This window comes from Felis catus, chromosome D4 (assembly GCF_018350175.1).
Source record: "Felis catus isolate Fca126 chromosome D4, F.catus_Fca126_mat1.0, whole genome shotgun sequence".
Taxonomy (NCBI): Eukaryota; Metazoa; Chordata; class Mammalia; order Carnivora; family Felidae; genus Felis; species Felis catus.
In genome coordinates, this window is record NC_058380.1 from 31,308,457 (window position 1) to 31,320,266 (window position 11,810).

General features: G+C 39.0%; 1 protein-coding gene across 1 annotated transcript; it reads left to right on the forward strand.

Moving 5' to 3' along the window:
- Positions 1–8,902: 8,902 nt before the first annotated feature.
- Positions 8,903–10,387, forward strand: LOC101086855 (immunoglobulin-binding protein 1-like). The gene has a single exon (XM_045043145.1). The coding sequence runs from the start codon at positions 9,206–9,208 to the stop codon at positions 10,238–10,240; it is 1,035 nt and encodes a 344-aa protein (XP_044899080.1). The 5' UTR covers positions 8,903–9,205; the 3' UTR covers positions 10,241–10,387.
- The last annotated feature ends 1,423 nt before the right edge of the window (positions 10,388–11,810 follow it).

Genomic DNA, 11,810 nt, shown 5'->3' on the forward strand with positions numbered 1-11,810 from the left:
TGAAGTTTACATATACACCATTTAAGAAAGTACAGTGAAAACTGAATAACTAGCAGAAGACATAGATGACAGTCTTTTTCCCCTTCCTCCCTTCCCCCATGTCTTCCTTCTCCCCTCTTCCTCCCTTCCCTCCCTCCTTCTTTCTTCCTTCCTTCCTTCCTTCCTTCCTTCCTTCCTTCCTTCCCTCTCACTTTGCCCTCTACCCCTCTCGCTCTTCTCTGTAGTCCTTCTCTTTATCACTGATATTCCTAAGGCCCTGACAATCATTTTGGTTACATGAGATTCCTCAGTCTTTATTTAAGCCATTAGCAAGATTCCAAGAGAAAGGTTATCAAAATACTCTTTTGTAGTATTATTTCACCTCATTTATGACAATTCTGTAAATTCCTATTCTACTAACGTGGAATTTTGCACAATTAATAATTTGTTATACTTTAAAGAATGAGATTTGTGTTCTTCCTAGTTCAACTGTGGTTTTAATTTATAAGTATCTGCATGTCCAAATTTTGATCTTACTTTTATATTTTATTTGATTGGGAGGAGAGGGGCATGGAGAGGTTAGGTCTCACAGCTAGAAAGTGGCAGAATTGGAATCTGAATTCGGGCTGTCCAACTTTCAAGCTTTTACTCAAATGAAATGTTCACTTACAAGGAAGCATGTCTCTGTCCCAAGCCCCATGTGTTTCCACCATTCATTCCCCTATAGTGAAAAAAGGGGAAGAAAGAAGAAAACATAATACAACATGTGCTCAGGTCAGACTCCTACAGGATCCCTCTTCCTGGAAGGTACATCAGGGCCCGGAAAAACTCTTTGGTCAAGGCAGCATCTACATGGGAGCAGAAACAAAGTAGGGGCATCTGGTTAGGGGGAGCCTCTTCAAATACTCACCAGGGAGTCTGTTTTAAGAATTAATGTGGGATGAGGTGCCTGGGTGGCTTGGTTGGTTAAGCATCCTACTCTTGATTTTGCCTGAGGTTATGATCTCATGGCTTGTGAGTTCAAGCCCCGCATTGGGATTCTTTCTCTCCCTCTCTGCCTCTCCCTTGCTCATGCTCTCTTTCTCTCCCAAAATAAATAAAATTAAAAAAAAAAAAAAAGAATTAGTGTGGGATGTCCCAGCACAGCTCATGGCACAGACATTCACTCAATAGATTGTTGCCATTATTACTATTATTAATATTATTATTAGCCACAGCCTTCCTTCTTTCTCCTTGTTTTGAAACAGGGAATTCATGCCATTTCACTTTTTGAACTTTAATGTTTTTGCCTCTCTGGGGTTGCATCAGAGAACAGAAGGGATGCTCCAAGGTTTACTGAGAGTCACCTGCATTTAGCAGAGGCATGCACACAGACTGGGCTCTGGGGCCTGACAGATTAGATGCAAAGGAAGCAAAAAAGAAAAAGCACAGAAGGAGAAATATTCTGTAGAAGAAAATTACACCCATATTTACTTTAAAACAATCTGCCACCAAATGGGCCACAGCAGCCTTGCCAGTGAGAGAGGACTGATGTAAACTAGAGCCCTGACTCTCTTCTCTTGAGCATACATGTCTGGGAGTTCTTAGTTCCAACCTAGAAGATTCGCAGATGAGCTCTTGGAATGAGTCCCTCTGGGACTAGCTGGGATTGGAGGTGAAGGTGATCATGAAGGAATCAAATGCCAATGAAAGGTAAGGAGAAACCTGTTCATTAACAAGTGTAAAATTGGAAGTCTCTCACCTGATGTTTTATTTCAAACTGCCTGGTTTAAAATCTTGTATTGCAAGGCACTGATGGCTTAATCTGACCATGGCCTGGGCCTGTGTTTTAGTCAGCCAGTACTTGACCTTCCCCAGCACTTTTCCCCCACTACCAGGTATCTAGTCTGAGTTCTATTTCCTTTGTTTTATGATAACCAGTTCCAGTTTAGCTGTCAGATATGTGGGTTAAAATTTGTACCTGGGACTTGTTTTCACCAGGTATGGTAAGGCAGACAAACATGGAAATGAGTTATGAAAGAAGAAGTTGATGGGGCGCCTGGGTAGCTCAGTCAGTTAAAGCGTCTGACTTTGGCTCAGGTCATGATCTCACAGTTTGTGAGTTCAAGACTCATGTCAGACTCTGTACTGACAGCTCAGAGCCTGGAGCCTACTTCAGATTCTGTGTTTCCCTCTCTTTCTTCCCCTTCCCCTCTTGTGCTCTCTTTTTCTCCCTCCCTCTCAAAAATATATAAATAAACTTTAAAAGAAAAGATACTCATAGATCTCTAGAATTAGGAGGTATGGCACTTCATGGACCCAGAGCCACATTGGAAAGGACCAGGATCAGTCAGGGGCAGAGAGGCATGAGAGGGGAGAGCGAGGCCTAGAGCCTTTAGTGTTGTTGTTGTTGTTTTTTTGTTTTTTGTTTTTTTTTTTAGTGAAGAAACGGGTGAGGTAACCAAGGTATTCTGAATAAGTTTAGGATTGGCTAGTTTGAATAATTTTGGCCAGCTGAAGACTATAAGGGTGGTACCTAGTTGTTGGGTACCTGGCTCTGGGGTGATTTAGGGCAGGGTAAATATTGGCTTGGGATGTGATAGTTTTTTAGAGGAGGCAATGGGGATGTGGGCTTTGTATTGGCTGATTTGTATATAAAGGGTGTGCTAGAAGGGATTAATTTGCTGTCTCTAGGAATTAGCTAGGAGGCACAATCTCTTCAGGACCAAAGCCCCAAAGGCTAGAGCATCAGGAATATATATTTAAAAAAAAAAAGAAAGAAAGAAAGAAAAAAAAAGAAGAAAATATAGTTAATACAGTTAAGATAACAGCTAGTAGACCCTCCTGTATAACTTCTATATATTCCCTCTTGCTTCTAATGCTGTGCCAGCTAAGCTCAAAGCATGGGGTGTTGGCCCTGCACCCCCACTGACTATGATCTGGGCATACCTGGTCACTGTGAATGGTCCCAGAAACCTGGCCACTGGAGCTTCTAGATAAGTGGTTACTTGGGCAGAGTCTAACTCTGGAATCCTCCTGTCTTCTCATAAAGGTCTCACCCCTTTATTTCCCATTCTTCCAGCTTTCTCTTGATGGCTGTATCTTTTCAGGCTGAGACCCCCCGAGGCCTCTCCCATTCTTAGCCAGTAAACCCTGTTAAGGGTGTCAGCAAGAGGAAGTTGGGGTGGCAGAGAAGTCTAGGGGCTTTTGTTAAGCCCTTGCCTTTTTTCTGGGCTTGTGATCTTGGGGAACTTTTATATGTGTACATCTATACATTGTTATTTTCTAAAGAGAAGGTCATAACTTTCCTCAAATCCTCAAAGGGTTCATGACTCTAAAAAGTTTGCTGACAACAACAACAATAATAACATCTAACATCTATTGAATATTTCCTATATTCCAAGTGTTATTTTAAACTTTCTAAGTATTAACTCTTTTAATCCTCATTCGATCTTCTGAGAAACAGAGGCTAGATAAATTGCTTGCAGTCACACAGATCACCAGGGATCAGCAACTATAGCCCCTAGGCCAAATTTGGCCCACTGCCTCTTTTTAATTTATTTATTTTTATTGTGGTTAAATACACATAGTGTAAAATTCACCATTGTAAAATGTTCCATTCAGTGACAGTTGGTATATTCACAATGTTGTGCAATCATCACCACTATATAGTTCCAGAACATTTTCATCACCTCTAAAGGAAATCCCATATTCATTAAGCAGTCAGTTCTATCCTCCCTTCCCCAGTCCCTGGCAACCACTAATCCCCTTTCTGTCTATGGATTTATCTACAGTAGTCCCTCCTTATCTGTGGTTTTGCTTTCCATGGTTCCTGTTACCCGTGGTCAACTGTTCTCCAGAAGATGATCCTCCTTTTGACATATTGTCCAGGGTCAAGAATAGCCTAACACTACATTATAATGTGTATGTCATGCACCTCACTTTATCTCATCATATAGGCATTTTATCATCTCACATCATCACAAGAAGGGGGAGTATAGTATAATAAGATATTTTGAGAGATAAAAACCACATTCACCTACATTTTATTATAGTATATTGTTATAATTGTTCTATTACATTATTAGCTATTGCTGTTAATCTCTTCCTGAGAATTAAACTCTATTACAGGTAGGCATGTATAGGAAAAAATATAATATATATAGGACTCTGTACTACCTTCAGTTTCAGGCATCCACTGGGGTCTTGGAACATATCTCCCATGGATAAGAGGGGAATATTGTATTTTGGATAGTTCACATAAATGGAATCACAATATGTGACCTTTTGTGTTTGGCTTCTTTCACTTGCCATAATGTTTTCAAGTTTAATTCATATTCTAGCATGTATCAGAACTTGATTACTTTTCATGGATGAATAACATTCTGTTGTATGGCTATGTCACATTTTATTTATGATTTCATCAGTTGATAAGATATTTGAGTTGTTTCTACCTTTTGACTATTATGAATAGTACTGCTATTAAAATTTGTGTATAAATTTTTTTAAGACATGGCTTTTTTTTAATTAAAAAATTTTTAATGTTTATTTTTGAGAGAGAGACAGAGTGTGAACAGGGGTGGGGAAGAGAGAGAGAGGGAGACATAGAGTCCAAAGCAGGCTCCAGGCTCTGAGCTGACAGCACAGAGCCTGATGTGGGGCTTGAACTCACCAGCCGTGAGATCATGACCTGAGCTGAGGTCAGACCCTTTACTGATTGAGCCACCCAGATGCCCCAAACACCTGTTTTTAATTCTTTTTTTTTTTTTTAAGTTTATTTATTTGTAAAGAGACAGAGCCAGTGGGGGAGGGGCAGAGAGAGGGAGAGAGAGAGAATCCCAAGTAGGTTGTCAGGGCTGGAGCCTGATGTGGGGCTTGAACTCACAAAACGTGAGATAATGCTGAGCAAAAAACTAGAGTCAGAGGCTTAACTGACTGAACCACTCAGGCACCCCCTGGCTTTAATTCTAATGATACTTCTTTTCAAAAATAAGGTTTTATGGAACAAAGTCATATTCATTCATTTGCACACTGTTGCTATGGTGGCTTTCATGCTGCAACAACAGAATTGCCCTTAACAGAAAACATTTGCCAACTCCAGTTTGAACCACTCCACTAAGCTGCTAAGAACATGTGTTAAGATGTGCAGTACTTCCTGAGATTAAAACCCCCCTCCACCTTCCCTTGCTCTAAGTGCAGTGCACAGCTTTGCTCTAAGCCTGTGCCTCAGATGAGGAGGGCTGCTCTAAAAGACTGCAAAGCTTGGGAGGGAGGTTTGGGGAGAGGCATTCAGAAATAAAGAGGAATCCTATTTCTTTACCAATGTTCCTTATCCTTAATACCCATCACAGTTCCCCCAGAATGGGAGGTGTAGCCTGGAATGATCTATCTCAGTACTGGTGGTCTCAGAACCCATCATCATCATCATCATCATCATCATCAATTATCATCATTTCCTGCTAAAAAGACATCCAGCAACTTCAGTGACTTCAAATGGAGAACATGCCAGTGGCTCTAACAGCAAGATTGGAGTCTTATTTTATTTTATTTTATTTTATTTATTTTATTTTTATTTTTTTACCCAGCATACAGAGTTTATTTGGTGTCTGACTTTAATAATATTTTTTTGTTTTGCTGTCACACATGTCTGCAAATGTTTGTTAATCATCCTATCGTTTTCTTTCAGTATATGTTCATAGAGCAGCAAGGGGCATAAATGGAGTTAATTAATATGAAAATGTATGGGCAGCTTGTTTTTAAAATCATTTTAAAAGCTGATTGCTGTTCATCATCTTCCCCTCCTACCATATGTAATCTCGATTCCTCTGTAGTTCTGTTTATGACTGTCCAAAGCAAGATGATTTTCTTATACTTTTCATAATAAATGATCACATAGAGTGTCAACCAAAAGGTTTATTTGTTTAATTAGGGTTCTCTTCTTCTTTTAATAGGTGTGCACAACTCCCATTAACGTTAATGTGAATTACGAAAGAGCAGGATGGAAAATAGACCTCTTTATCTCATTCCTTTTCCTGGATAATAAAGTTTAGATTTGTTAACAGATCAGAACAAAAGTCCAGTGGGAAAAAAAAAAAGTCAGCTTAACTTTTAAAGAAATTGATATGCTAAAAAGAACTTTCACAAGCTTGAAAGTGGAAGATACACATTAATAAATAAACTTCATTAGCATTTAAGGTGAAATATAATCATTTAAAACGCTGAATTAATACAATGCAAAGGATTTCCTAATGGACCTATTTGCATACTCACATTAAATAACTAATAAAACATATTCTGAGATGTAAGACATAGCATTTTGCACAAATCAACAGGATTGCTGGCTGATGGAAGGGAGGGGATGGCAAGAGAGTGGGATCTCGGATGCCACAGGATTCCTGGCAGTGCCTCCGACAGAATCAGGAACATCAGGATGAGCTGGTGACTTAGATGGGTGGATGACAAATTAGACTTTAGCTGTGTTGAAGCTGAGGTTGAGGCAAAGCCACCATGCATAAATGATCAGCAGTTAGCTGGGAAGCAAGATTGGAATGTCTCCAAAATCCTGTTAGATATTATTTAGCATGATTGAGATAAGAGTCCTAGATGTGCAATCCAATACAATTTGTGTATCTCTTATCCATTTTTCAATTTGTGTATCTCTATCTGTCTGTAATTGTTCTGGAAAGTATTTTTCTTATATGGTTATTATGCCAAAGATTCAAGTCTTATCCCTTAATTATGAATCGTCTCATATTATTAAATTGTTGTTTCATAGGTTGACTTAAGACAGGAAAATCCAACGAATAGCAAACATAAAAAAATATGGGTTCTACAGGGTGTATGAAAGTATATACAGAATTATGGCTGGTGTCAATTCATTTTTAGATACTAATACAATAGCAGCAATGATTAAAAGGCATTTGGTATTATTATCAGTTCAAAATCTGGTTTTCGGCAGGCAGATTCACTTCTCAATGTCACTTTCTTTATTATCTGCAAAGTAAAGCTACTATTTGCCACCCTCATCTCCCATGCATCTTAAAGATGGATGCTAGAAAATTACATTGAAGTTCTCAGATAAAAGGTGCTAAACAAAGAACTAATTTCATTTTTCCCTCAAGCAAATTATTAAATCTATATATGTCATTATCTAATAATATTAAGTAAACATTGCACAAGGACATGACATTGTGCTGGACATGGTACAAAGCAAATTAGGCAAATGCAGTCTCAACTAGGAACTTATAAGTGTTTATATATATGAGTAAACCTGTTGTTAACATGGAGTCTTATTTTAACTGACTAGTGGAATCACTTAAGGCTTAAAAATAGAGGATGCTCATCTTGTCCTTTGTACTGCATGTGATTCACATGCATGTACTGCATGTAATTCACATTTGTATGCTCCCCAAAACTTTGACAGTGCTTGAGCAGCCAAGATAGACATAGTTAAAAGTGTGGAGAGTTCCTTTTATTTATCTAATATGAAACATGGATGAACCTGGTTTTTAATTGCATGCTGATTTGTAGTGTAAGATTTGCTAAGAAAGCAAATAATACAATGAAATCAAGAATACTTCTGATTACATTTACATTATTAGATTGTTTTGTAGGAAGCAGATAAAGCCTCAAAGCATGCTGTTCAAGTAAGTGCTTTGTTAATGGCAGTAAGAATTGTCTTATGGGAAAATCATTATGAACAGATAGTCCCAAAAGTGAGCCAGAATCCTTGTCACCAGACATATTTTAGTATCATTATGCTTTCTTTTTTATCTGCTTTTGTGCAATAAAACAATTCTTCTGACAATATTTGTGTAAATACTCTAAAATTAGCTGACTGTGTACAGCATGGATAAGGTGTGGAGTGTCTGCTGAATAAATGAAAAGAGAATGGACATGGTGGTGGGAGCCAGGGACCTCCCAAATGTCTGCTCCCAACAGGGTTCCTGACTGAGGTCAAGCAGGCATTTGAACTTTCAGAATCTTAGTTATCTATAAATTGAATGGATGGGAAAATGTCTTCTAAGACTCCTAAGGACTTGAAAGTCCATAATTTAAAACTCCACTTTTACAGCCAAGAAGCCTGGCATGTAGAGGTCATTTGAAATATCTGTTAATTAAACAAAAAGAAAATAAACGTAAGTTGAGATTTCAAATGTGAGTAAAAAAATATCACAAGTCAAGGAAAATCTTATTTTTATCTTTATTGTGTCCTGATGGTTTGGTTTCCAAGACTATAATTATAAATGAGGGGTGATTACATTTTTTTTCATGAGGTCTCTTTCACTGTTGAAACCTCTTTCTATATGGCCACGTAATGACAGATAAAAGGTTAATGTCAATCAGCAAAAGATAAATAATCTAAGAACAGTGGGCAACAACAAATGGGCAAAAGAATAGGCAGGTCTTAGAAGAAATTCAGAGATTAAATAAATATTTAAATATCCAACCAACCTCAATATTAAAGAAATACAAAGTAAACTAATACTAAAATATTTTCAGGTATTTGATGATAAAGACATTGATGACACCCAGTGCTAGGATGTGGGGAAGCAGAAATTCTTATACTCTTCTGGTGGGAGCCTGGCTTAAAAAGCATGTACCATAACTTTCATTCATTTTTAGGAAATAATTTGCTTTAATTTTCTAATGAGTAAAACATCGGTGTAAAGATTTACTGGTGTAAAAGATTGAAATAGTGAGAATGTGTTTAATGATGTGTTTAAACATGAATGTTTCTCTTCACCACCGTTTCTTCCCACGCTGCTCCCATTTCATTCTTCTTGCTAGATGTAACCACAGCTACCAATTTGCTGTGCATTTTTCTAGTGTTTTTCTATCATGTGCATGCAAATGTATCTGCATATACCCATATATGATACGCTTCTTACTGAGCGGACTTGTACTACTTGTACAGATCATCAACTTGCTTTCATCACTTAAACAGATGTATTTATCTTTTCTCCACATCCACTTGTACAATGATGGCACTCCTTTTAATAGTTGCATAGTTTGCCTTGGTATGGTTATAGCGATAATCAGTGGGAGGGGGACATCTTGCCTCCCAGAGTACCTATGATAATGTTTACAGACATTTTGCTGGAGGGAAGGGGTGCTACTGCCGTCTAGTGGGAGAAGTCAGAGACCCTGGTAAACACATTTTCAATTCACAGGACAGGAGCCTGCTGCAAAGAATATTGAGGTCAAAAGTTAATAGCGCTGCTTCCGCCTTCCTCCTTCCCCCAAGATGGCAACAGCCGGAGACGCGTTACTGCTACTGCGGCTCCCCGCGCTGTTCGAAACCAGCAAGCAGCTTCTGGACGAAGTGGAAGCAGCGACTGAACCCACCGGTTCCCAGATAATTCAAGATAAGGTATTCAGGGGACTAGACCTCCTTAAGAAGGCTGCTGAAATGTTATCGCAGCTCGACTTGTTCAGCCGAAATGAAGACTTGGAAGAGATTGCTTCCACAGACCTGAAGTACCTGATGGTCTCAGCTTTTCAAGGAGCGCTCGCCATGAAACAAGTCAACCCCAGCAAGCGTCTAGATCATTTGCAGTGGGCTCGAGAACACTTTTTAAACTACTTAACTCAGTGCCAGTATTATCATGTGGCAGAGTTTGAGCTGCCCCAAACCAACTCAGCTGATAATAATACTGCTAGTTCCTCCATGGCGTGTCCTAGCCTCGTTGCTGTGGCATCTGAAAGACAGGCTAAAATAGAGAGATACAAGCAGAAGAAGGAGGTGGAGCATAGGTTGTTTGCACTGAAATCTGCTGTGGAAAGTGGTCAAGCAGATGATGAGTGTGTTCGTGAATATTACCTTCTTCACCTTCGAAGGTGGATCGGTATTAGCTTAGAAGAGATTGAGAGCATTGACCAGGAGATGAAGATCCTGAGAGAAGACGACTCCTCAAAAGACGCATCAACTTCTTACTCATCTCCTCAGGACAGGCCTCCAATGAAACCCTTCGTTCTCACTCGGAATGTGGCCCAAGCCAAAGTATTTGGAGCTGGTTATCCAAGTCTGGCATCTATGACGGTGAATGACTGGTATGATCAGCATCAGAAATATGGAGCATTACCAGATCAGGGCATAGCCAAGATAACACCAGAGCTCAAAAGAGCAGCTCAGCAACAGGAAGATCAGAAACAAAAGGAGGCAGAGGAGGAGGAAGAGGAGGAGGAGGAGGGGGAAGAAACACTCCACAGAGTTCGGGAGTGGGATGACTGGAAGGACACCCATCCCAGAGGCTATGGCAACCGACAGAACATGGGTTAGTCTTACCACAACAAGATGGGACTTCAGGGACTCACATCTTCCCAGACAAGGAAAGCCATGCAGTCTTCCCCTACCTGGGCTCCTGCTTCAGCTGTGTAAAATGAAGATGCTTAATCTTGCTTTATGTTCAATAAAATGTCAAACAAGTAAGTGTGTATTTGTACTCTAGGTGATCAGCCAGCAATCTTGTTTTGTTGTTACCATCCTCATCATGGTGTATTCCAGTTTCGTAAGTGGAAAGAAAAAAGTACTGACAAATGGCTCTGTATAAATGGCTATATAAATTCTCTTAAAAAATAATAAAAGTCCCTTTATTAAAAAAAAATGTAAATAGTGCTGAGGTCAGAAAATTCTATAACATAAAATTTTCCTTATTTCCAGTTATTTAGATTTTGTTAATCAATCATATATATACTTACATCTTTATGCATGTTGTGCATGTCAGTGGTAGATCCAGACTTTGTGAGTACTTTAGCTTATACAATATTGGTCTTTAGGAATATGATTATGCAATTAAAAATATAAAGCTGCTGTGGTTTATGCAAGTGAGTGGCCCTTAAGCTTCCCTGTAAATAGTTTCTGGTTTAATTATTTCTATAAGAGAGATTCCTTGAGGTGGAACTGCTAGGTCAATGAACACGGCCCCTATCATATATCAAATGTTTGTCCCCCCCCCCAAATTCATATGTTGAAATCTAATCTCCATCCAATGTGATGATATTTGAATGTGGGGGCCTTTGGGATGTAATTAGGTCACGAGGGTGATTAGGTCATGAGGGTCATTCACTAATCTTCTGACTGAATTAATGCCCTTGTAAAAGAGACCCCAGAAAACTTCCTTACTCCCTCTGCCATGTGAAGAAACATGTAAAGGAGAAGGTCATCTATGAACCATGAAGGGGGCTCTGATTATACAGCAGAATCTGACCTTGCTGCCACCCTAAACTTGGACCTCTAGCTTCTAGAACAGTGAGAAATAAATTTCTGTTGTTTATAAGCAACCCAGTCTATCGTATTTTTGTTATGGCAGCCACACTGATGAAAACAGCCTTTTATATTTTGGGCAATGACATTAGATTGCCTTTCAAAAAAGCTACTGAAACTTAACCTTCTAATGAAAAAAAAAGTCTTTTTCAGAGGGTTTTTTATCAACATGTATCAACATTTTACCTAGCAAGTTAACTTAGGAATCTCATTTTTTGAATTTAATCCAACAGAAATGATCGTTAATTGGACATGGATATATGTGTATGATATGTGGTCAGAATAGCATTGTAATCAGCAAGGAATTGGAAACCAATTCAAGCCTAACACAGGACACTGGTTAAAAGAATTATGATGTAAATTTACAATATGCTGGTATAGAAAGATTAGACATGTCAAGCAGGCTTATGGGGTATGTTTAAAGCCCATAAACTTCAGAACCTAATGCTGTGTCTTTACAGTGTCCAGCTGCCTCTGTGTCTCTTTATTGCAGGCTCCCAGCATTCTCTAACAGATGAGAGGTAGGAAGGTGATGATAGAGGGCAGATATAATGATATCAGTTTGGTGTTCTGTTTGGTACCCAGA